Source organism: Pseudopodoces humilis, chromosome 1 (assembly GCF_049639895.1).
Source record: "Pseudopodoces humilis isolate 2021_Gansu_Grassland_sample_001 chromosome 1, ASM4963989v1, whole genome shotgun sequence".
Taxonomy (NCBI): domain Eukaryota; kingdom Metazoa; phylum Chordata; class Aves; order Passeriformes; family Paridae; genus Pseudopodoces; species Pseudopodoces humilis.
The window spans coordinates 146,063,313-146,090,397 of record NC_142200.1 but is presented as its reverse complement, the minus strand read 5'-3'; the positions used below and the strand labels follow the sequence as shown (position 1 = coordinate 146,090,397).

The 27,085-nt window shown below is 41.8% G+C and overlaps 1 protein-coding gene across 4 annotated transcripts in view; it reads right to left on the bottom strand.

Annotated features, from left to right (window-relative positions):
* The window catches only part of PRKAG2 (protein kinase AMP-activated non-catalytic subunit gamma 2), a 211,601-nt gene that overhangs the window by 43,660 nt on the left and 140,856 nt on the right, over positions 1–27,085 (bottom strand). For 3 of the 4 annotated variants that reach the window (XM_005527751.3, XM_088064457.1, XM_005527752.3), the window contains 2 exons: positions 23,078–23,283; positions 2,632–2,713 (listed from right to left, as the gene is read on the bottom strand). In XM_005527751.3, the coding sequence (XP_005527808.2) occupies positions 2,632–2,713; positions 23,078–23,283 (288 nt within the window). Of the gene's footprint in view, positions 1–2,631; positions 2,714–2,968; positions 2,988–23,077; positions 23,284–27,085 lie in introns of those variants that run through there. The other variant, XM_088064464.1, reaches the window with a different exon arrangement.

Sequence of the window (27,085 nt, the reverse complement as noted above, 5' to 3'; positions counted from 1 at the left end):
AAAAATTAAAATTGCTCTTCAGTTTACACCACTTTTTATTTAGAAGTCACACCATGAGGCCAGACTTTGCATACTTCATTACAGTACTACATAGACCATAAATCTTCCTAGCACCATTTTCTTCAATTTCACTCTCTTAATTAGAATCCAAATTAAATGAATGCCTTCTGTGCTTTCACATTCTCATTTGTGTAACCTTCGAGGAGAGGGACTAACAAATCCACATACTGGATGGCATTCAGCACACGCATTGAGCCTCATTTTTCAGCTCATTTTATTAAGTTCCCTGTTTCAATAGAACTGCACCATAATTTGATACACAACATAGTTAGCAACTGTTGATGGATACAGAACTGGAAAGCTCACAAGAGCTCTACTCAAAAGTAGAGGCAGTCAGGAAAGCAGTTCCAGAACAAGTTTCAAATTTCTCATTCAACTCACAATTTTAAATGTCAGGAGAGAAACTTAAAGTTTGACAAAAGATCATCAGTTACAGTTTGGCTACAGACACTTAATGAAAGCTTATCAAGATTTCAGAGGTGTTTCTCAACTTCTGAGCACTTACCACTTGCTATCCAACAACAAAGTGAACAATCTCAAATGTCTTTTACTCTCCCACCCCCAATATTAGCACAAATACAACGACAGCAACCAGTGCAAAAATTTAGGTCATAAAGCAGGTACTGCAACTAAGCTGCCGCATTTCCAGCTGCATCTCAATTTTCAATGATTCTTTCTCTGGGCAGCAGGTTTTGGTCTGACTCTCACACTCTCACTTTTACTCACACCCTAGGTTCTGAATACAGCACTCTACACCTTTACACTTGACCTGAAAATTAGGCCTAAAGCCAGGTTCTCGTTTAGTCTGAAAGGCTAATAAGGTGACTGCTCCTTTCAAAACACACACCCTACTTTAAACTGGCCAGAGGCTTGCTATTAGACATGATCTTTTGACAGGCCTCTGAACTGCTCTCACCCACCCAGCTTGAGCATCCACAAAGCCTGAAATTTAGACCTAAAAGAGAGACAAAGCAAAACAGAAGCCTGAAAATCAGAAAAAAAATTAAACCACTAAACTTTCTAAAGAATTAAGATTCTTTTACTGCAGAGTTTTAGAAGACATACAGATCTTCACCCTTATCAAGTGTCTCCACATAACTCCATGTTACACTCTTAAAAGTGCAAAGGTGTTTGAAAACATAAGGTTTGTTTTTTCAGATTTTTTTTTTTAATCTAGAGATCCTTTCCAAATACCTAAATTTGTAAGATGTTTAAAACAGATTTTAAAATGGCTTAACTATTAATGATTCAGCAGGTTTTAGGAACTTGTATCTCACAGTAGCACGCTTTATGGAAAAATAAATAGGTAAATCGGTAACTTTCTACCTCTCCATAAGCACAACATGAATGCCTAACTAAAAATAGTTAAACAGTGGGAAAAAAACCAAAACCCTACAAGTTAGCAACAGATCCCCTGCACCAAATACACTTGAGCATGTTCAAGATGCACAAAGGCACAATTGCATTTCATTGCAATTCAAACTCTGTCTGGACTCAAAAAAAAAAGGAAAAAAAAAAAAAGGAAAAAAAAAAGAAAGAAGGCAGCTCAAAGAATGCAATTGTTTAGAGCTTCCTTTTCTCACACACAGAAAGATTAAAATAAAAGGTGTTACTTTTCCAGACCAGTCCCACAACTGCAGGCAAAATGCTAGTAACCAAGAAGCTGCCTTATTAGCATACCAGCTTAGATATATCTTCTCACAGAATGACTCAGCCTGCTATTTTCAAAGTTTTCCTTAAATATTTGTCCTACATTTTACAATAAGAGTTACCAACTACAGAAAACACATCCCATGAAGTCTTAGCCACTTCACAATGCCGAGCACAGAGATTAAGCCATCCGTCCACATTTGCATCCACTAAGCTAATCCTTTCTGAAAATGAAAGCTCGAGATATTCAGCAGGGATCTTTCAGAGGTGAAGTGGCTGCCTGGTGCAAGTTAGAGGAAAAAAGCATCCATGCTTTCTCACAACACGGTTTAGTGCCTGCAAGAGGGAAAAACTTGCCAGGAGTTGCCCTGTGAAAGCACAGCACACTGTCAGAACTGCAGCTCTTCAGAGCACAGCAAAGAACAACCACAGAGCGCAGCCACATAAGGAAAATTCAGCGTACAGCTGCCGCTTTGAACAGATGTATGTGCTGCCATAAGGAGTGGAAGCTTTAGTTGAAAGAGCTTTCCATCACTGCTCTCAAAGTCTATATTTGGTATCGCAGACGTATTCGAGGAGAACGGGTGTTTTACGGGGAGCAGGAGGAGGGGGTGCCATTCTGCGCTCCCCCGGAGCGGGACGCGGCCGGCGGCAGCCGCGGGTCGGGCACGGCCCGGCGGCGGCACCGGCACAAAAGCGCCGCAGCGGGAACGGCACCGGGACAAAAGCACCGCAGCGGGATCGGGCTGGCCCCGCGGCCGGCGAGGCTGCGACCCGCCCCGCAAGGACACGGCCCGGGCACGGCGCATCCCCCGCTCCCCGCCGGGGATCCCCCGCTCCCCCGCCCCCGCGCGGACCCCGCCGGCCGCGTGGGTGTCCCCGGCCCGCCCCCGGCCCCCCGCTGCTGCCGTGGATTTTTACCTTCATCTTCGAGCTCTAGTTTCTCCAGCATCCCTTCGGAGGCGGCCGGGAGCTGCAAAGGAGCCGGAGCCGCTGCCGCCGCCTGCGGGAGGGAAGAGAGGAGAAGCAGATGAGCATCCAGGCGCGGACTCACCGGCCCCGCGGCGGCATCGGGCGGGGAGTGGCGGCGCGGAGCGGGCGGAGAGGAGGGAAGGCGGGACGGCGGCAGCTGCCCCTCGGCCTCCGCACACGCTGCCGCTCGCACACACCGCGGGGGGAGGAACCGGGGGGAGGAACCGAGGCTCGCCCTCCCTCAGCCCGTGAAGCCCCGGGCTCCCCCCGGGCTCCCCGGCCGTGCCTCCTGCGGGCGCCGCCTCTTCCCCGCTCGGCGGGAGCGGCTCCCCGGGCGCCCGTTCGCAGGACGGCGCTTCCCGCCACACCTCGCCGCTCCCCCCTCCCCCCGGCGGAGCGGTTGGTACGTTCCGTTTTGCTGCAGTCGAGCCTGTTGGTCAGCGGCGGGAGGGGGAGGGAGCTACCACTTCCGCGCGGAAAAGGGAGGAGGAGGGGGGAAGGTTTAGTGCCCTGAGAGCTCTGCCGGGGCAGCTGCTTCTTGCAGCCCGTTCCGCAGCCGCGGATGTTCTCCGGGCTGCCCTGGACTAGAGCAGTCCGACTGAAGGTGGAGCGGGGGAAACCCTCCTCTCCCCCCACCAGCGGGAGTTGGTACGCTCCCGCGCGTTCACCTGCGAGGCAGCGGCGGGGAAGCGGACGGTTCCACTGCCCCCCGGGGGGTGTAAGGGTGTTGAGGGGGTTTCCCCTGTGCGTGACGGGAGCTCCCGCAGTGCGCCGAGCCGCTATCCCGGCCCTGGGGTGCCCTTTACCCCGGGATCCCCGGCTATCCTGGGTACCGCCATCCCGGGGTGCCCTCTATCCCGGGATACCCTCTCTGTCCCGGGGTATCCCCGGTCAGGATACCCGCTCTATCTCGGGATGTTTTTTATGTCGGGATAACCCCTCTATCCGGGGGTATCCGCCATTCCGGGGTACCCTCGATCCCCGGCTGGTCCCTATTTCGGGGTACCCGCTCTGTCCCGACGTGCCCGCTATGCCGGGGTACCCGCTCTGGGCACGGGCGCGCTCGTTTCCATTAAAAACAATTGCAGGCGAAGTTGCAATTCAAGGTTAGCCCGAATGCCGGCGTCTCCCGGGTGAGCGGCGCGGATCTGCCCTCCCAAAGCCGCCCCGGCAGCAGCGCCTGAAGGACGGGCTTCACACCACGGGAGGATTCCGTTTACCAGGAATGGGATTTACTGCGGCCAAATCTGCATCAGAGCCACTAAGCCAGGCAGTAGCAGAAGCGAGGGAAAAAAGGAAATATTCCAAATAGATTCGTAATTTACATTTATTTTGACAGTGAGGTGTGGTAAGCTTTAGCTGGGCTTCCTGAACTGAAATAAGCAGGTCCCCACTGGCTGCTTAGGAAGCTCAGCAGGACCAGTTCAGACACGGATGCTGTGGAAGGGGATAAACAGATTATTTCTTTGGCAATGGCAGCAGATCTTGTGGGCAGACACACATGGATGGTGCTCCAAAGGAGTCACAGGAGTCATCAAGGAACGTTTTAAATCTACTGGTCCCAGGGGGAAGCTCAGGCTTCAAAAGTTCAGTTTCTTCCTTCAAGGAGGGAAGGTTGATTAGACCTAGCATAGCACAGTAATGTGCATAAAATGTAGGGAAATATGAGAGATAATGAGAATAAAACTATGACGGGGGAGTGAGCCAAAATTTATGGGAAAACAGAAAGCTGTCTTGTAATTTCTCAAGTCCAGTGAAACTTCAAGAAAGGAAACAAACTGCTGGTGACAGCTTTTTTCTTTTCCTGATCTCTCTCTTTCTAAGGACACTTAAGGATATATGAGGAAGTTAACAATAGCCAGTTCTTTACTGTGAAGGTCCTTTGAAAATAAAATTCTAAAATATTTCATTCATAAGTTTATTTTTAAGATGCTTCTAGGATTTCAGTAAATAACTGACCAACCACACAAGATACCAAAGCAGTTCATATCCATTTATAGTATCTTCAGCCTACTAATCAAAATGCTTTGGAAGCTTTTAATTACTTCTTGGAGCTAGCTTTAAAAGCTCTAATTTATTTATCTTCCTTATCATGTACCTTGATACTGATAAGAGTTTTTAACACATTTTCCTAATCAAAGGAAGAGAAGATGATATATCTGATTGGAAATAACTGCCATGATTTTGTTTCTTTTTATTTTAATTTACTCCCCATAATTATGTAGTGAGCACTAGCCACGAGGAAATACAGCTCCGAGTTTGTAGCTGGAAGTGACACTGAGACTTGAAAGGTGTGTCTTGAATTTCACTGCTACAGAACACAAGATGTTTATAAGAAGTCAGTTAAGTCTTTCCTGCTACCACTGTGCTGCGAACCTCAGAGCTTGCTGCAAGATCAGGGTTTTACAGTGGCACAACCTACGTCCAGACCAAGAGTACTATGAGAAACTCAGGATAATAAAAAGGCAGTAATTTAATATAAAACAGAGATTTGTAATGGAAGCATGTGCCATTCACACTGCTCAAAAAAGAAGCCCAAAGGAAAAGGAAATGGAGAACCAAAAAGTGAAACTCCATCCTTCAATGTGCCTGCAGTCTCACGATTTGTTTAAACCAATTTTTGGAACAAGTTGCTGATCATGGCGTTCCTTTTGCTCCTCGCTTTGCATTCTGGCTCCTTTTGGCTTGTAGCAACACAGTGAGTCAGAACAGGAAACTGATGCAGCTGAAAACCAAAGGGACTAAAAGAAAAGATTGGGTTGTATCCAGATCAGCTCCTGATCCAACTCACTGTTTAATTGTATCAGCATTGGCACACCTATTGTTCAGGGCAGGAGTGACAGTGGGACCACACCTTCTGGGAACAACCCACTCTTAAGTCAGCCTAAATCATGGGCAAAACACTGTCCAGATCATTATGGACAGGATTAGACAAATTAAAAGACATTTTAAACAGTACTGTCTCTCTACAAACTCCTTGTGTCATTTTACAGAAAGATTACTGGCTACAGACAAAGAAAAAATATTTCTTGAAAAGGAGCTATAATTTCCAGTGGGGTGATATTAAATCTTGTAACATTTCCTACCTGATTTTTTGTGACTATTTGTTCTACTGCTACAGAAGGTTTCCCTTAATGATAACCAAGGGATTTATCCAAGTTAAGCTTCAAAATTTGCTATCAGAGTGTGTCAGGTAACCCATTTTAAATGTTTGAGACACCCACTCTGACAGTACACACTTGTATCCTAAATATTGCCAGGCAACATAAATGCTAGAGAGAAAAGTTTAGAAGAAAAATATGCGCAAACCCCAAACTGCCTGAATACATTTCTTCTTTGCCACATTTTTACAGGAATGTTACTGATGCCAAAAAAACATGGAGCTACAACACAACCTTAATACAGTAGTGGCATCAATCTTTGTAGACATGAAGTAAAACAATTTGTGGTTACAACAGCAAAAATCACAAAAGGTAGATGTAAACAAAAGAGATTTTAGTATTTCTGTGAAAGCTGGAATGTAAATTTTAATAGGTAACTGCTTACTTTGGCTGTTTTCTTTAGCTTCCTAGCATAAAGGGAGTGAGGAGTGACTAATACTCTGTGGAAGTAAAATCAGTCCTGTAAATTATAGATACACTTAATAATGAATACATTAAAGCTTATCTGATGATCTATGTTTCTTTTTTCTGATAATCTAGGAGTCCTTTCAGTCCTGTGTCGTACTGAAGGAATCCCATCCTTTTCAAATGATCATACTAAGTATTTAAGTTACAGGAATGGTTAAGAGATGTGAACAACAATTAACATCAGCAGAAGATCATTTTCTTTATAGTCTCCTGCCATCTTGCCTTACACTATTTGGTGTAAGTTTGATTCCAAGATGTGTAAGAGAACAACTACCCCCATTTTAAGCAGATTCAAGAAAGAAGGATCATCAGCAAGGTGTGCAACCAAAGCCAAAGCACTCTCAGCCCCTCTAACGAGAGGCTGGAAGTGCTGTGGGCAGCAGATGCAGCGTGAGTTCACTGGACTTCTGACACTCTCTTGCCTGCCGTGCACACGAGCAAACCAGATTGTCTGGGTGGAATGACTGCTAAAGGTCACGACAATATTCTCAAGGAAGGTACTAAGATTTCTTTACCTAACTGGAAGGGTTTAAGAGAGGTCTGTGTTCTGTCTAACATCATTCAGTGTTTCCACTGATGATTCAATGAAGAAATGAATAACCTGACCACATTTTAAAATGACTCAAAGTGACTCAATGGTAAAAGAAGCTGCTCTTTTAGGGACAGCCCTAGAACTTAAAATAATATTGAGAATTGCTACAGTGCTTTGAAAAACAGGATGCACTTTGATATGGGTAAGCAGAGTGTGTTATACAATAATCACATGGAAAAATAAAATGGGAAAGGATTGACTTCCAGCAGTCATGCAAGGAAAAGACCTGAGAGTGAAACTAAATGTGACACTACAATGTCAGTTTCTTGGAAATTAAAAAAAAAAAATCACACTATTTACAAATGTGTTATAGGTAAGACATGGAGCATCTGCGCTACACATTCCCTGGTTAGATGCCAGCTGGGATACTGCATTCAGTTTTAGGGATTAAACTCAAGAATGAACTAAAAGAGTCTTAAAAAAAGGAACAGCAATAATCTACACATTCAGAAAACATGACCTGTAAAGAAGAACTTGAAAACTTCCTAGTTTCTTCATCCACAAGGGGAAAAAACCCAAACAGTAAACCCCACAAAAAACCCCACAAAAACAACACCCCAAATAAAAAACCAAATCAAACAAAAAACCCCCCAAAACCCAAACAAACAAACCTCCCCAAAAAACCACAACACCAGAAAACAAAGACTGAAGGAAAATATCTCAACAGTCTCCAAACATGATGTGTTTCTGCAAGAAGAAAAGTGACTAAAAATCTTCTGGGCCCACTGGTTATGGGATAAGAAGTTATCTACTTAGTCTTTAGTAAAGAATTCTTAGGCTGGACTTTGGGAGAACTTTCTGAGTGTAACAGAAGTGAAGTACAAGCACATTTAGCTGAAAAAAACCTCTAGAATCTCCCAACACAGGAGGTTTTTAGCAACAGATTAAAACCCCCATTTATTCATTGTTATTTCCATATAGTTGACTTTGTTGATGGGGGAAAATGAATTTTAATGTCCCTTCCAGACTTGTTTTTTTTTTACTTTCTATTTTTGTCCAATCTTTAGAAAAATATATATAGTCTTAGTATGGTAATTCAATGAGAACTCTTTATATGTATGTTAGGTACAAAACCCAGTTTACTAACCATCTGTACAAATGTAAATTCTCTTTCACCCCTTCCTTCAAACAAGCAGCCTTAATTCTGAAATAGAAATATTATTGAGTATTAATAAAGATTACATATCAATCTTTGGTGACTGGATAGGAATAGAAAGAACAACCTAAAAAGAAATCCTGCTGCAAATCGCAAGTGTGTGTGGAGTAGACTTATTCAGGCATTGCAACAAAAATGTTACCTGTGTTTTAGTTAGAAATAGGCATTTCCAGGTAAATTCAAGGCTGCCTTTCTCTTTCCTATTGGCTTAACATGGATATGCTGGGATGCCACCTGCACAGCTCAGCAGTAAAACTGAATGCCCTTCCTGGCACTTCAGGAAAAAAAAAAGAAAAAAAAATAGAAAAAAGAAAAAGGCTACTTACCTTATAAAACCTAATGGATTGAAGAGCAACAGGAGGAATTCCCATCTAAATGCAAATCAAGGCAAAGCCATTTTGAATGCAAAACTAAACTACAAATGGTAATTTTGCCACCATTTGCTACTGCTCCATACTACAATTACAGTTCTATACAACTATAGTAGTTAACAACTCTTCTCCTGATGAGCTGTCAAAGAGCAATTTACAACTTTCCCCAAATGTATGTCATAAATATGTTTATTCTCTTGCAGTCTGTGCAAAATTAATTTAGAACATTTCCTGTTTGTTTTTTGTTTTTTTTTTTTTTTTTAATTTAGCCTGGTTTGTGAAGTGGAAAAGGACAAGTTATCAGGAGACAAAAAAAAAAAAAAGGTTTCATCTGCTGGTTAAACTGTGAATTAAACTCCTACTTGTTTTTTGCTAGAGTGCAGTAACTGATACTGGTGGGCTTATGCCCGCTGAAAACACTTGAGTCAGTGAGGCTGATGTCAGGATCCCAGCTTGGGTCCCTTCTGTATTTGATATTTGAATATGAATTTTGTATTATCTGTGTGCTGCAAAGGTGACAGGGTGGCAGCCCCTGAGTCTGTCGGGTGTTTGAGGACACAGTTGTGGTCTGACAGAGTCCTCACCTTGAAACCCTCAGGGTGATCAGAGCAGCTGAGCAGGAACTGTAATTTCTACCATTTATTCTAAGGAAACTCTGCTCCAAGCACCAAACAAACCGGTAAGGAAGGGGATACCTCATACAACATATTGGATTTGAGTTTTTATTTCCCATATTCAGAAGGAATGCAATAAAAATTGCTTTAGTCTTAAAAAGCTTTTGAAATATCAAATGCTATAATCACGTCAGTGCGTACCGTGTAAATGAAGGTGGTGGCAGCTCAGATTTTACAATTTGTTTAGAACAGAGTAAAAAAGCAAACAATGTTCCCCACTGGATCCTTTCTGGATTCAGCTGGGTGTTCTGTCCCTAATCTGAGAGGCCCTCAGTGAATTAGGGACACAACTGTCCCATAGCAGGTATCAAAGTGAGGGAGTATCTATTCTAAATGTATTTCTAGTATGTACAGTGAGGCTAAAGACACTCTAATGATTTCATTTCAAAACACCTCAGACAGAGTTTGTCACTGGATAAGAACTCTACCCTTAAAGGATTTTTTTACTTCATCCCAATGTCATCAGAGTATGACTTGAGCAGTGGTCCTAAGCTGGAGTCTTTTGGCATGAAATACAGAACAACTGTATATTGCTTTTACATTTTATAACTAGTAACCAGCCTCCTGCTACAGGTATCCTCCCAGATAACAGCTATGATATTCATTACTTTACAGAGTTAATTATTAGTGATAAGCAGTTGGGGGTCTTTAGTAGGTCAAATGGATTACATAAATGTAACAATAATAAATTTTAGCCAAATCCGAAGTAAATATTTAAAAATTTAAAAAAAAAAATATACCCAAAAAAGGAGAAATGGAGTGCATGTTGCACTAGAAAAGATGATGAAATAGACAATCTTCTTTTCTACTAAATCCTCACTACCATACTGAGTATGGGAATTTGCTTACCCTGGAGATACATGAAACAAACATGCAGAGAGATTTCACATTTTTAATGGTGAGCCCTTCCTAAATATTTCTGTATGGAAATGAACTTGAAGTTTAATCCCAGTGAGTTTTGTTCCTGACTTAATTGTGGAACAGACTAGATTTACAGAACTTCCTTTGATCTAACACCAGAAACAAAGAACCTGTTTTACACATAAACACTGTCCTCCAGCACCTCAGTTTAAGGCAAAGAAAAATGGTCTCAGAGAGAGAAGAGTTAAGCACTTCTGAAAAAATAAACTTCAATGAAAGTAAAATATGAAGGAATAGACTAGATCCCAAGCTAAACTCCTAGAGAGAAATCAAGGCAGGAGTAGAAAGGAGGCAGGATTTGTTTACATAACCTCTAATCTGTAGCTATGTCTGATCCTGTATCACTCTGCTACTCAGATAAAGTGGAGTTTAGAGTCAAGAATATCAGAGGCATTCTCTAGACAAGCCCTTGTGGCCAACATTCCTTCCTCAGATTACTCATGTTGAGTATAGGTGGAGTCCAAATCAAAATTATCAGTGTGACACATTATTAATCAACAGTTCAACAATTTAAATTCTGTCCTTTTGAACACAGCTTTCAAAGAAGTTAAATACTTGTGAGGAACTAACCTGTGTTTGTTATGAATACAGATGTTACAAGTGTTCTACCTGACTGCAAACACAGGGATGCCACTCAGTTTTAATCTCTTCCAGAGTTCTTAAGTGTTCTTGTCTTAAATATTTGTTATTGTATGTGATCAAAAAGACGTACTTCAGCTGTTTTTACACACATGTTTGAGTGCTTCTTAGGTTCTTTAGAAATAGGACCAACCTCTCATCACACTCAGGAGCTCAGTTAAGAGCAAGGGGGGAAATAATGCTGGTGAGAGCTGCAGCAATCAGGTACTGAGCATGATTACAGTAGATATTTTGTTGTGAAAAATGTACATTAAAAAAAAAAAGCAAACAGAACAGATTAAGATATTACTAATGGTAAAACACAGGTAAACATTCACTAATTTAAAGTGAATGGGAAAGAAGAAAGTGAGCTCACATCAATATGTGTCTTCATTTGCTGGCATTGAATACAGGATTATTCATGTTAGTTAAAGTTATGCACTTACTTAAGTACTTTAGCTGGATTGAGGCCAGAGTACTGATGAGCAATCTGCAGAACCGAGGCCACTGAGAATAACAAATGAAAAAAAAATACTCAGGGCCAAATCTGATTTAAATAAACACAGTTACTATCTACCATTTTGATTTCTTCATCTTAGTGTTATATTTCAAAGCTCAGTCGTGAGTTGTGACTTCACTGCACGCTTATTACACCAGCTTTTAGTGATATTTTTTAAATTTAATATGAAACACGTTCCTGCTAAAAAAGCCTGATATTAGTTGATACTACACTTGAGGCTCGAGTAAACATCACAAAATTCTAGTAACCTAATTGTAGTCTATCGTCAAAATGTAACTTTAGGATCACAGAATGATTTGGGTCAGAAGGGAGCTTAAAGATAATTTTGTTCCAACCCCCTGCCCTTGTCAGGGACATCTTCCACTAGACCAGGTTGGCTCAGAGTCCCATCCAACTTGGCCTTGAACGCTTTCAGAAATGGGAAGTCCACAGTTTCAAGCCCAGTGCCTCACCACCCTTACAATAAAAAATTTCTTCCTAAAATCTCTTCTAAACATTCCCTCCTTCAGCTCAAGACCATTTCCCCCTCTCCAATCACTACATGACATTGTGAAGAGTCTCTCTCCAGTTTTCTTGTAGCCCCTTAAGGCATCTAAAGGTGCTCTAATGTCTCCCTGCAGCTTTCTCCTCTCCATCCTGAGCAGCCCCCGATCTCCCAGCCTGGCATTTTCATGACCATCAGCAGTTCTGAAAGGCTGAAATCAGATGTGTCGAACCTGGATATCAGATGTAGGGCAGAGTTACAAAGGTGGTTTTCTGAGAAATACAGACAACCTTCAGCTCAGAGCTGAGTCACTCACAGCCTCAATAAAACTTCAAGAAATTTGCATAGACCTTGACTGAACAAGTCACCCCCTCTGTGGCATGAGCTGCTGTGCCACAAGGTGCCCATAACTGCAGCTAAAGAGAAAATGAGCAGCTGCTACAGGTGCCCACTTTCTGCAGTGCTCATCACACTGAAGATCCAGGAGGGCTCCAGAAGGAGCTTTTGGAAGCTCTCTCAAAGAGGCAGGCAAAGATAACAAGATATTTTTTTAGTGCAGTTCTAAGAGGACTTTGAACACTGAGGAGGACTTCCTTGTAGCTCTTGGGGCTTGTGTGTTTGCATTAGATTTCAAGCCCACCCCACTGTTGACCAACTGGAGGCATGAGTACTATCAGGGGCCCCACTAAGGCTTGTGAGGCCTGTTATCTCACAGTAGCTGCTATTATGCACAAACAAACCAATATATTAATAAACTTCCTTCAACACAGAGACTACGGTTGATCTGTAATCTCCAAGTAAATTAATTTTTGACTAAAAGCTGTTTTTCAGATGGCACTGAATGTGCATAGCTTGAGGAAGCTAACCCTCTTCCTGAATTCATTCCAGATCTGCTGCTGATCACTCCAGGCCTGGTTTTTGTGTGTTGCTTCTTTTTTCTATTGTTATGCACAAAAGAAATCTGCAATGACAGCAACACGCAATGGATATCTTCCTTCTGCCCTGCATGCTTTCCCTTTCCACAGCCTCTTAACTACATCCTTCCCTCATTCCAGGTACACTGCCAGTGAAACCAGGTCGTACTCAGTTCTGATTCTGTGGTTTGACATCCTCTGGAAGGACTGAAACAAGGGCTGTGCTGAGCAAGAAGCGTATCAAGCACATGAGCTCAATGTTTCATGACTACAAACAAGATCATAAAGGGACATGCAATAGTGGTAAGGCTTCTCCCTTTATTCCAGGAAGTAGAATTTAAAAAAATGGAAATTAGTTCCACACTAAGGACCAGGGATACACCTCCAGCAAGCCAGCCACCACACTCATGTTCCTGCAGAGCTGGTAGAGATGCAGATACAAAGGTTCAGTCATGGGCAGTGGGTGCTTTCAGTATGGATATGGCAAATGCTGGCTTCACACTATGTAACCTTAGATGCAGACTGAGTCTGTAGTTAAATGTCTGCAAAGAACTGAAATTATTTCTTGACATGCCTCCCTGGGGCTCAGAAGTGCAGCCAACTTCACCGTGATCTTTTGTGTAAATCTTGATGTGCTCTGAAAAGATGAGGGCTTCCTGGCCACAGTTACAGCCTGCAGTGTAAAAGCCTGTTGCTACAAACTTTAAACACAAGATTCTATCTCTAGTTAGCTTATCTTAAGCTACTTGCAAGCTCCTGTTTGAAAAGATATCTGAGTTTTGTAGAATTTTTCATATATGTTTCACTATAACATTTCTGACTTAGAGAAGTGTAGCCCCATTTTTTTAATAAATGGGAAACTGAGGCACTGAGAAACCAAGATTCTCTGATTTAGGGCTGCACGAGTGATCTGTGATGGGACAGATGGTTGCAGTCAGGTCTCTCTGATCAGCTGCTGGAACTATTTTGCTCCTCTTCAAACTCTTGCTTTTCTTAATGACTCTGCAACTGAAACATTCATTGAATTCCAAGATTTTTTTCCCTGAAATAGCAACAGCCAAATCCTCGAGGGCATGAGAAAAAGAAGGTTGAAGAATGCATCCATATCTTATCCATATCTACATAACCTCTGTACCCATAAAATCTTTGATGATGGAAGAAACTACTTAGTGACCAGGTCATATTGTACCATAGCCATGCCCTGATGGCATACTCCAGGAAAGAAAGTTGTGCGCTTTCTGTGGCAACTATTTTGTATCAAGAATTGTGTAGCCAGCAGTGCCAGGGAAATTATTGTCCCTCTGCAGTCAGCACAGCTGAGGTCACACCTCACGTGCTGTGTCCATTTCTGAGCCCGTCACAACAAGAAAGACATTGAGGGGCTGGAGCGTGTCCAGAGAAGGGCAACAGAGCTGGAGAAAGGTCTAGAGAGTGAATTCTATTAGGAGCAGCTGAGGGAGCTGGGGGTGTTTAGCCTGGAGACAAGGAGGCACCAGGGGAGACCTTATCACTCCCTACAGCTCCCTTACAGAAGGGTGCAGCCAGCTGGGGGTTGTGCTCTGCTCCCAGGCAACAGTGACAGGACAAGAGGCCATAGGCTCAAGGTGCATGAGGTTTAGACATCAGGAGGAATTTCTTTACTGGAAGGGTTGTTAAACATTGGAATTGACCCAAGGAGGTAGCAGAGTCACCATCCCTGGAGATATTCAAGAAATGACTGGATGTGGCACTCTGTGATCAGTGAAAGGTTAGACTTGATCTTAGAAGTCTTTTCCAGCCTCAATGATTCTGTAATTCTGTATTCCTCACAGTGCTTCCTAAGAGATCAGCTTTGGCAGTGTCCTGTTCCTGTGTGCAGGATGTCTGTTGGGATTTACTTTTGTGCAGTTGTTTCTGGCAGGCTCAAGGGAAAGGGGTCAGGTGTCTTCTCCCATAAGCCATGTCTCCATCAGTAGCTGTTACCATTTACACAAGGAGCTCAATCCTAAATCCATAAATGTTTCCAAGTAAATACAATCCTGACACCCAAGAAATGCCAGACACACAACAGCAGGCAGATAGCAATCTTCCAGCTGCTGCCCTCCCTGCCACTCACCCAGCAGCAATTTTCCATTGTCACCAAGAATTCCTCTCCTCTCCTCTCCTCTCCTCTCCTCTCCTCTCCTCTCCTCTCCTCTCCTCTCCTCTCCTCTCCTCTCCTCTCCTCTCCTCTCCTCTCCTCTCCTCTCCTCTCCTCTCCTCTCCTCTCCTCTCCTCTCCTCTCCTCTCCTCTCCTCTCCTCTCCTCTCCTCTCCTCTCCTCTCCTCTCCTCTCCTCTCCTCTCCTCTCCTCTCCTCTCCTCTCCTCTCCTCTCCTCTCCTCTCCCTCTTCTTCTTCCTCTTCCTCTCCCTCTTCTTCTTCCTCTTCCTCTTCCTCTCCCTTGTTTTTATTAACCTTTAATATTTTTCTCAACTCTTTATTTTATCCTCTGCCCTTCAGCTTCCTTTCTCATACTCAGTACCTGCTGTTGTCATTTTCAACTATTTTTATAGACCATAAAAATTGCACAAAGACCCTGGTCCAGCAAAGTGACTTGATACACACATACCTTTAAGTGCTCCAGAACCGTTGACTCCAACAGAGCTACCACTGTGCTTAAATCGAACCACACATTTAAGTGTTTTCCTGGATCAAGGCCATCACCACACTGACATCAGCCAGAACAAAACAGCACCTGAGATTCAGCAACATAAATACATAGCAACCCCAACCAAACCCAGTGCTGTAACCTTGAGATTACCTTTCCTCAGTGCTTTCTGTCATTGCTAACTCTGTTAAGGCTACATTTAAAATCTCTTCTGCAAGCATGCACTGGAAGTACTGCTTAGGAACAACCCTGCTTAAGCCAAGGCTTTCTTACGGTTTTAGAATTTGCCTGGCCTGTTTTGCTAGATCAGGATCTTGGACAATACAGTCCCCAGGGCAAAAAGCATGTTTATTTTTCTGCTTGAATCATATGTGCTCCTATAGCACAAAATAGCAATTAGTAATTTTCTGTTCAGAGGTACAAGGAAGATTTTCTACATACCACAGATGCCCTGACTTGTGCAGTTGTAAGTGAAAAATTATGATAGATCAAAATTTCAAAAGTCCAAGGTATTAACCTTAGCACTGGCACTTTACTGTAACCATAAATATGCAAAAAGACTAAAGTAATCCCTCACCTCCTGAATTCTGCTCCCTACCTTTCTTTTACTAACCTTCTGCCACCATTACTTTTTCTCTTTTATTCTCTCTTGATTACTTCACTGGTTTACACTTCAGCTTATAAATCCCATATGCTTGGAGCCTTGTCCTTTGTTAATCATAAAATAAGATTATGTGCACCTTGGGTACTGTACAAATTATTACTGTCTTCCTACAAATGTCTTCCACATGGCCCCACCCTCAGTTCCAGCTGAGAACTAAGCTGCTGTTGTGAACAGGCTCAAAGAATAAATATTTTGCATTCATTTCACTAGCACAATGGAAACATTTTTCCAGGCTGCTGCCAAGATGGTATCTAGTCCTCCTCTGACTCAGCAGCCCATGCAGCTGACTTTCAAATGACTTGCTCGATTGTAATCTTAAAAGAAAAAAAAACAAACAAAAAACAAACCACAACAACCAGGTGCATTTTTAAAGAGCTGTATTGCTCTCCTCTTGTACAAGCAGGTAGTGACACTATAAAATGTGAAAGCTGAGAGAAAGAAGCCAAACAGGATGGAGCCCTTTTTGGGATGTCCTCTTTATTTCTTCCAACTTCATGAGTTTATTTCATCCAGTCAGAGAAAGGGGTTGGGGAATGTTGTAAGGAAGTGAGAAAGGAATATGACTGCTTTATGCAGAAAATTTCCTCCTGGTATCAACCAGCCTTTTACATTCTTTAAAGCTCTTTTGGCCATTAAAGACAGTGTATCTAAAAATAAAATACAGACAAAGCTGGGTTAAGAGAGATGAAGATGGCTAGGAAATTTAGGAGTTCTCTTCCATTAGCATTTTTTCCTTATTCTTAGGTCACTTTCCCTCTAGTCCAATCCAGAAGCAGGAAAGGTGCAACCAAACAGGTTCAAAGCTGTTTATCTCTCCTCCATTCTCATGGGAAAACTTTGGTCTATAATCTCTACTGCTCTGTGAATAGACAGCCCTGATGGTGAATAATTTTAGTGTTCCAAAATTGTCCTGACACATCTGGTAAGAAACTGTCAGCGACCCTGCATGAAACTGCAGATTTATATTAAATCACAGAGTAGGCATCCAGCTTCTAATCACTGATGGAGGTTACTCCTACCAGAAGTTCTGATCTTCTAAACAGAATAAGAGGATGCTTATTAAATTAACAAGTCTAAAATTCAAAATAAACTGTGCCATGAGAAATCAGTTCAATGGGTAAAATGAGGCTGTCCCTCCAGCACCCTCTTACATCATGGTACTTAACCAAAAGATATCTATTTATATAGACACACGAGGCCAGATCCTTAGGTTTAGTCTTTTTATACCATGCATAGTGCAGGATTTAGGGTGATAAAAGTAATTTAGGTTTAAGCTACTAACTCTGTCTTCAGGGTGCTGGGGTCATGATTTTGGTACCAACGAGTATCTTAAAAAAGCCCCAGAGATGCTCTAGTTTTAATTGCCTTAGCTACTTATAGCCTTATGAGAGTTATCAAAGCAGCTGGGAATTGATTGGACTCAGCATTCTTGCTATTCATCCTTTCCACCTCGCCTTCCTCTTTTGATCTAGGACTAGGAGGAACAGGAATTGTAGGATTTCATGTCATTAAAATAAATTCTCCACTGAGTGAACCCATAGATAGTTGATGAAATTATTTCTGTAGCTGCAGAAAAAGCCACAAGTTGACACAGACACACATCTCCTTAGGGCAGAAAAAAATCATCTTTATGCAATAAAATTTCCCTGCATTGTAAGATTGATTGCATGAATCTGAACACTGAAACCAGAATACATGAGGACACCAGCGTTTCAGGAAGTTGTAATTGAACATTTTTTCTTTTAAAACAAGTAAGTAGCTTTAAAAAAACCCCCAATGAATGAACCAGTATGAAAGGGATACCAAGAAGCTTTTTGCATGTTCTAAATACTAAAATGGGAGAAAAACACCAAATGGGACACAAAAGATATGACTAATAGGGAGAAAGTGAAGTGAGGAAACAGAATATTAATAAAATGGGAGCTGGGATTAAAAAGTAGTGTGATATGGCTGAACCTTTCTATTTCTATAAAATTCAGGTTCATTTATTCTTTATTTATTATTAGTATTAAAATTATTATTATTATCTATTTCCACTAAGTTTCACTATAGACATTCCAACCATATTAAATAATTCTCCTATGAACTTATATTCAATTCAGGGGAGCCATCATCATGCTCTGTCAAAGGAGACTGAGATCAAATTGGGTGGGCTCCAAACATTTTTTCAGCAGTATTTTCATAATTGTTGTAGGGTTCATCACAGAATGATTCCTTTACTAGGTTTGCTAATTTTAACTAATTAGTTATGTGCCCACTATTGGAGAAATATTTTAAATTTAAACACATTTTCACATGGATAGCAACAGCTCCCATAGGGAAAAATGATTAAACAAGGATAGCTTGTTACAGCCCCTGGGATCTCTTAGGAGCACAATCACCTCCTAGGAGTGCTGCTATTAAGGCACTTAAAAGGAGCCTGGACTCACCAGGCTGTAAATGACAGCCTTTGGGGCTCTAATTTTGGTGATCAGTTTACTGTGGTGTAAATCACAACTGAATCACAGTAATGTCTTGGCACTCTCATGCACTGCCTTAAACCACACAAATACTGAAATAAGGAGTTCTGGTATATTGGAAAGCTGGTTTCTTTTTTCCACAGCCTGTACTTTTTTTTTTTTTAAGACAAGCTCTCAGAATCAAAGAACACTTTTGTGTTCTCTTCATCAGATTGCAATCTCTTTACTCACCCAGCAGATTACAGAGCTCTGATAGGTGGTATGGCTTTTTGGAGAGAGCCAAACCAAAGGACCTGCTGCACACATCCTGGTTCCCAGGCTCCTTGCCAGCACAGGGTGTGATGTAACAGCCTCTCTCTCAAGCTGAACAAGTTAACAGCCCTGTTGTGGAGTTTACTACATTTTGGCTAAGAAGCAGCATGAATAGCTTTGCAGGGAAGCGCTACTGTTTAACAAGTGAGTAGCTGCAGGAACAATCTGGTTTCTCCCTTTTTTCCAGGACTGCAACAGAGTCCCAGCTGTACATTACATCTCTCCTCTCCCATACACTGGAGCAGCAAGGACTGTGCAAGATGAATAGAGACCAGACTCCCTTCTGTGTGCTCTGTCTGCAGTTTAACCCACTCACACAGGCAAAGAGTAAGTCTCTGACTACCTTCTGGCTGACTTTTCCTCTTGTTAAGAACGTTCTGGGTAATTACTTGGCTTGGCAGTCATTTGGAGGAGGTGGCTCACTACACAATCATATGGAAAGGATCATTTGTAGGTATGTTCTGACTTTGCCACTTCTTTTGAGCAGAGGAAGCCCCAGCCTTGTTTTCCACCAAAAGAGACCTCAAAGGCAACTCTCCAGTCTGGAGCAAGCACCCTCTGGCCTGGGCTCCTCTCATGCTGGGAAAGGGGAAACCAGGAGACGAGGTATCACAGAAATGCTTGTGCTTGCAGGGAGTAGTGCTATTTTCACAGTGTCTTATGTGTCAGGGGAATAAAAAAGGATGAAAAAAAAAGGATGAAAGAAAAGGATACAACCACATAATGCCCAATGTACCACATTCCACTTCAAAATATGGACAAGGCGGAAACAGGGCAAACAGGTTCGTTACTGAATTTGCAACCTCTCTGCATTCCTTCCATGGTTTGTAATGTCACACTAGAGAAGAGTTATCGTTTACCACTTACTGCCTGAAGGTTACACCATCCAAACAGCACAAGGCCAAAGTACAGAGTCGTGAACTGCATTGTGAAAAATCAAATTTCTCCTTTGCTGTTTAACACAGCGTGCAGTAATCTTTGGGCACAGCTTTGATCTCTTATCAGTTGAATTTTTCATTATAACCTTCTAACTCAGCCACTAGGAACACCTACACATGGAGGGGAGAGCCTGGCAGAGCTGCTGCAGTGGTGTGTGACAGGCCCAGCACTTCCAGCTTTGGGCATCTGAGGAGTGCCTGGATCAGAAATGCAGCACCTGGAGTCAATCCCTCCTTCACAGTCAGCCCCAGAGGCTCCTCAGCCCCCTGGGGATCTGATTCATTCCCTGCAAATGCCTCTCTGGGGGAACGAAGAGACAACCAGAGTTACTGTGCTCCCAGCTTAAGCAGCTCAGAAAGGTTTCTAAAGTTAGGTGGGATAAATGCAGACCTTGGTGATTACCACAGACACCCATTTAGCATGAGGTTAATTGCTTAGCTTTGTGTACTGTGGCAAGATGGTACTTGCTGAAGGAGGATCTCCCTCTCTCAGGAATGGTCTCCCACTATTTATTCCCCTTCCCAGAATCAAAGGCTTAAAAATCACATGAAAATACCCACTGTTGGAAGTGCTACTAAATTATGAAAGGGTTTGGTTACATCTGCTGGGAAATAAGTATTTTTATTCTTCCCTCCATGTCTTCTCTCTTACTGAACAGATTTAACCTTTCTGCACCCGAATCTCAGACAGGTAAAAAACAACTTCAGAACCAGTTTCAAGTGCCATTAATTATAAAAATAGACTAAGATTACTTCCAAGTCCTGGTACTGTATATCTTCCTATGGTTATCTGTTCTTCTGGTTTGGTTTTTTTTAATATTTCCAGGTCTGGATCCAAGGGTTCCTCTTTCCTACTGCACTATATATAGCAATCATGAATCATTTATAATAGTTCTGGGGTCTCACACATTATCATTATTAGTTAAGCAATGTAATAAATAAATGAGATTTAAGTTGACAGAGCCCTGTAGATAAGAGTCAGCTTCTCATTTCAGATGTCAACATAGATGCTTCCATATCATTGAATTGATCACCTAACAGCATGGCCACTATGAAAGCCTTTATCATAAAATTTATAGTGTGTTTTTAAAATAACTGAAATTGTTGTGCCAGCAAATAGTGATCTAAGTTAAGAAGAAATTGAATTTGCCTCTTACATGTGATTGTGAAATGATGTATTTATTAACACACAACTCAGAATAAATGAAATATCTGAAATACAGTACTCAAGTGAAGAATGTTTATCTACTGCTGTTGTATTTGCAAAGGAATGTTGGGTCAATAATTTGCAGGGATCAAAATACACGACAGTGTTAAGAGAACAGAATCAGCTTCAGATTCATGTCCTTCTGCAGGAACTCAGCCTTTCTCTCTAACAGTTACTCCTTCTAGAAGAGAATGGCAAATCTTATCTCTCTTTCCAGTCTCTGTTGAAAATTAAACATCCACAGCTTTGTTCCTTACTGATCTGTGGCTGCTGACATTTATTGCCAAGTAAAGCAACACCTGAATGATTCACTGGCAGCCCTGCACACTCACTGCTCTCAGACATAAATGAGTACAGAGGGTACCAGACAATCAGGTGCCACACATCCCACACATTTCTGCATCTTCTGAACAGGAGAGCATTGAGTACAGCATTCTGAAATCCCCCCAGACTTTCTCTTGTACATATATACAACTACAACTGTTCATAAAAACCTGCTGAGAATTCTGTTTCTTTATTCTGGCATCTTCTACTCAACTTCATGTTGTCTGAATCAGCAAATAATCAAAAACAAAACAAACTTTTCAGTCTTTCAGTCAGTGGAATGCGCTAAGATTATGCTGTTTCCTCACTTCTGTTCTAACAGGTACAAAAGACTCTTCTGTAGCTGCATAACACAGATGAACACATTCATATGTGAATAATATGACTGACTGATTAAAACCTACCCAAAATATTTTTGCATCCTACAAACCTTTGGGTTTAATAATTTCTGCACCCCAAGAATATACTGACATGGAAAGGCAGTGAGCTGGCTGCAGAAAAGTTACATTGAAAAGAACTCTGGAGTTCCCTAACTATAATGTAGGACTTATTTTATTTAATACTTTAATAATTTGCTTTTGCATAGCAGAAGAAAAAGTCTTTAATTCATAGGGAGAGTTTGGCTAGATTGATCTGAAAAAACAAAGGTTGGCTACTGGTACAACAGGATGTAGCAAACAATGAATGAAAACAGCCATTAATTATAACAGCAAATAGTTATAACCTGTCCATGAAAAAATTATGTTAAAAATCAGAGACTTCCTAACTTTTACAGAAGGGGCCCCCAGAATAGTGTGTGTGAACGACTTGAAAGTAGCAGATGAACTCTGATCCAGGACCCAAATGCTCTCAGCATCACAACAGCTACTGCTACTGGAGGTACCTCACACAAAAGCAAAAAGGCTTTGGGACTGCTGTGTTACTGTGTTCCGATCCTGGAACAGCTTTCCCATGGGTGAGTGGGAGGAAACTTCCTGCTTTTAAATAAATTACTGAGAGCTGGAATGAAACAGAACTCATAGCTGTTCAACAGAGCAACTGACCCCATGAACCTGTATGCCCTTTAGAGTTCTAGATTTTTAGATACAAAAAATGTTGAAGATTTTATATTTTGTAGGGGAAGACAAGCTGGACAAGACAGATTCAGGGTGACAGATCACAGTCTGCTGGTTCCATGGGTCAGAGGAATGGAAAGATACAGGTAATGTGAAGGAATTAACACAAAAGGAAAAGGGGGAAAAAAGGCAGAGGAGAAAGAAAAAGAAAGTGATGCATCTGAGGCTCAGGCTGGCCAAGGGAGAGGGGAGAAGGCACAGAGCTATGCAGTACTGGAGAGTATCAGATGCTGTAATTCATGTGTTCCCAGGAACTGCTGAGTTCATGCATTACCAGAAACAGAAGAAACCACTCTTATGAAGACACCTTTGCTGTGTGGGAGGCTGGATAAATGCCCTGGTAGTGCTGCCCTTCTTTTTCTACTCTCTGAGCTGGGGCAAGAGGTGTGATAGCAACTTGTGCTATTAGTCACCAGCAGTCCCAGTCATCTCAGACTCCAGAGGCATCAGGAACTCGGAATCCCTGCAGCTCAGACTGTGAATTTCTTTTTTATATGCTCTCTTTGTCTGCTAACTCTTTCATCAGCTCTTCTTAAGGGAGATAAAAGAAAATCCTAAATAAAATTTTATCCATCTCTGGGGTGGCATCTCAGCAGTGTATCCTGGGATCTGAAGCCATTGCAAAACTCACTTTGAAAGCAGTGCAGAGATTAGTTACTATTTGGGTAAATCAGAAGGGAGTCACCACCTTTGGATTCCCAGTGTCCTCTCAGCCAAACTTTGAAGCAAACTGAAGGAAAAGGCTGGGTTCTCATTCTGTCCCACAGTATGGACACACACACACTGCATCCCATCAGCTGTAACACAGGACACAGTCCACACACAACCCTGTACATTTCCCAGTGGAAAACTGGACACAAATTTTACTTACTGGTTTTGAGGTAGCTGGTGTCATGATGGGAGGCTTGGCTGCACTTTGAGATGGAGGCAGAGAAAATCTCTGCCCTGTGTCCGGAGGCAAGGAACAGTGAATCCGTGTTTCTAGTCTCTCAGGCTCATGCTTATAGGATTCAAGAGGAAACGTGGGCTGCTTGGTCACTTGTGTTGGGGTAGATGGAGAAGAGGAGAGGCTAGAGGCTGTGAACAACAATAATGACAAAAGATCAGTTCAGGTGAAAAGCAGACAGAGATCTCAGTTTTACAGAAATCCTGTACTTTTTCATCACATTGCCCCAATCTAAAAGTAGGCATCTCACCTCCTTGTTTATGAAAGGGAATCTGTGCCTTGCCACTAAAACTCTTAAGCTGGTTGAACTGTGTGATCCACTACAGGAAGGCACAGTGGCAGGATGGGAGTGCTGGAGGTTTGTGTTGTATTAACCTCCTGTCTGATTGCTTATTTCTAAAATGACACTCAGTATGGGTATTACTTTATTGTTATCATTTTAATACTCCTATGAGTCTCAGGATTAACTTTATCTCATGGCACATGGCTCAAAACCTTTAATGGTTGCTTTTTCTCCTTTTTCATTATTTTAACAGTATTTCAGTCATCAGTTAAAATACAATTAGGAGCAAACACAAAAAGGAACAAGGTGTATTTCTCCTGAGCCTCAGTTTGCTTTCTGTAAAGCTCTTGTACAGCATTATTACAAACCTAAATTGTTTTCAGCTGCCTTTTAGGAGAAAGATTGATCTTATCTTTTGCCAAAAATCAGTGTCAGCAGCAGATAATTTCTCTTGTGAGCACCCTGTTTTTATTTGGCATGTGTATGTAACCCAGCTGTATTTTTGGTTACGTTCCTAGGGCAGCTCTGAATTGTGAACAAACAGATTTAAACTGTGTTTATTATCCATTTAAGAACAAGCAGACATCCACCACTAGTCAGAAAATTCAAGTTCCAACATCTGTGTTTCTGGTTACATGTACATCAGCAAACCAAGGGTGCTTCTCTGATGCCAGCATAAATCAGGACAGACTTAGATGCATAAAAACCTAGAGGCTGAACCAGGATCTGTGTTTTTAAGCGTGCTGTAAGACCTCTGAATTTGGCTCATTTCTTGTGCTTCCATAGATTTGTGTAGATGATCAATTAGTCCAAAGGGGACTCAAACCCATCAAAAGAGAGCAGATTAATGAGCATAAAATCCCAGGTGTGTCAAAAATCAGAGAACTGTTTGAGAATGCAATGTTGCATTTTCATGGTAAACTTTCAGGGCTCCACCAGAGATTTTCGCACCAGAGGTTTCTTCCTAAATTTCTAGACTTGGAACACTGGACTTCCAACAACTCAGGGAGGGATCTGTTACTTGAAGAAACTATTACTCCTGACATATCTGGGGAAGAGTTAGCATATTCTGTGTTTAAAGGCATTAACATATAATACGGGTAACTGTTCTTTCCCTATTATTCTTCTTTGAAAACAACCTTTCTTGATGGCTTTTACATAATAAGAGACTTAACTTCATAATAATAGAGTCACTCAACATGAAACCTGCAAAATAATTAGGCTCTAATATGTTTTATTAATAGTGGGTTTAGTGGTACAGAGCACTGTACCACTTTCAAAGAAAATCTTAATTCTCACTGATAAATTTTAGCTTTGATGGAATCAAAAAGGACCCCCTACTCAGTGCCTATCTTTGGTCCTTTTCCAAACTTGCAGATAGACTTCCATTTAATTTGATTTTTAAAGAGCCCTGCAGCTCTGCCAGTCGAGCAGCAATGCCACAGGCCCAGAGGAGACTGGGGCTGGAGGCAGGTGCAGATGTTGGCTGATGTGACACACCACAGAGTGAGGCAAGAGTAATAACCACCCTGGCATTTTGAATGTCCTCAAACCCTGCTCATTTCAGGGGGACTGGAGAGGTGTGTTCCACTTCCTTAAGGACTGAAAGGACACCTAACTTGCCTGTTCAGTTTTTGCTTACTGACAAATTTAAATAAGCTGCTCTGAGGAAGATGTTCCTCTGTGCTTTTATGGAATAAATGTTCCCTGAGTGCTCAAACTGGGAGCTGAGATAGCTATAATTGATGCAAATGGAAAACCACTAAAAGGGAGAAAACCACCATTAGATCTTAAATGCTTGCTGCTGGGATGTGTTCATTGTGTGCTAATGTATTCAGCAAGTCCACCAGAACCATTTCCAGTGCTGAGAGGCTCTGCCAGAAGAGCTTTTACCAGTCATAAACAGAAATACAGAAGACTCAGCATCTGAGCAAGGCTGGCCTGCCAAGTGCAGAGGACATCTGTAGGACACAGGGACATGTGGATCAAAAGGGACCATGGAAGTCACATCTCTTACATCTTATGTAAACTACTGTCAACTCATCACAGACATGTAACAGCCCAGGCAGGACAGACAGAGTGGTTTCCATCTTACAAGAATGTTCTCTGGTGGTGAATCTCCTTTTGGATGCCAGCCTTGGACACTTGGCATGAGTTTTTGTGGATGAAGAGCATCTGTGACTCCAGCACACTGAGCCTTAGAACTCTTTGTTTCAACCAGGCACTTCAAACATAAAGTACTCACTGTGAGGCACACCCTAATACATCTGAGATTCAATTTGTCTGTGACTCAGTTTCTGCACAGAGTTGGAGGAAAAAATATAATTATTTTGCAGGCTACTGATAAAGTTAAGGTAATTAAGCTTTTCAATCTTTCAGAAGCCTACCTCATAGCATTTCTGTGGTATGTATGTTATTTACATTTGTACAATACTGAGACTAAAGTCATAATCACATAGGAAATGCTAAATTTTTAATGAATATTACAACAAAATACTTTTGGCTGCTGTGATACAGCCTAGCACCCTAAACCCTATGAAGTTTTTTTACAAAAGCCTTCCACATCAAAGAATGAAAATCTATAATATATCTCCAGAGCAAAGTTCAGGACTTTGTATTAACTTTAGTCCTATTGGACTGACAACTAAACAGTAGTGCTGGTGCAAATATGTTGTTATCTGTACATGCAGTGGGGGCCCTGCTCTACTACAGCAGAAGGAATCCAGTGAAGGGACAAGATACAGCTCTATCCCATGGCTAAAACCAGTTTATTTGAGAGAATGTACTTCAAACAAATAAGCAGGGAAAACCAGACAACTATTCAGGATTCTTTTATAATGAAGCTGCAACAATTCAGTAGGGCTCATGTATGTAGAATTTGGGCGAAGAAACAAACTTGACATTGGCTACAAACCCTACTAGTTCTGGTAACATTATGAACAAAATGTGGTATTTTCATGTTATGAAACTAAATAGCTGTCCCTTTTTTTACAGCACAAAATAATTTTAGAAAAAAAATTAAAAAGAGAGAAAAAGGTCTAGCAGATCGGTTGCTGTGTCTCTGACTAACAAAAGGGATTATCCTTTAGAGTTGGAACTGAGTAAGGTTTCTTCCAACCCAAAACATTTGATGATTCAATGATTCTATATTTCCTATGGATTAACCCTATCCATTCTGAAACAATCCAAGAGTTTTGCTTTGTTCTGATTCATTCTCACATTACCTTTCTTGGGACAAAACAAGAACAAATAAAGAGGATAACTTTGTGGTCTCCAAATTGATGAATTGTAAGTACTAACATTTGCATAACTGATTATGCATATGAATTATAATGAGATTCATATGAATATATGGTTCAAAACAACTTTCATATTACAACTTTGCATGGAATGTGTATGTGAGATCCTAACAGAACTAGATAGCACTAGACTTCGAGCAGAACGGGGCTGTCTGCAGCTGCCTTCCCCTTGTGACAGGGACAGCACACATGGATGGCCCAGCACTCAGTTTTGTGCCCCTAATTGAGCAACTTCAGATGGGATTGAGCCACACATCATGGGATGGATGTAAAAGTCCCAAGGAAGCTGGAATGGCAGTGCCCACACCTATGGCTCAAGTCACACCCATCACCAGCTGGTTTCGAGCTGGG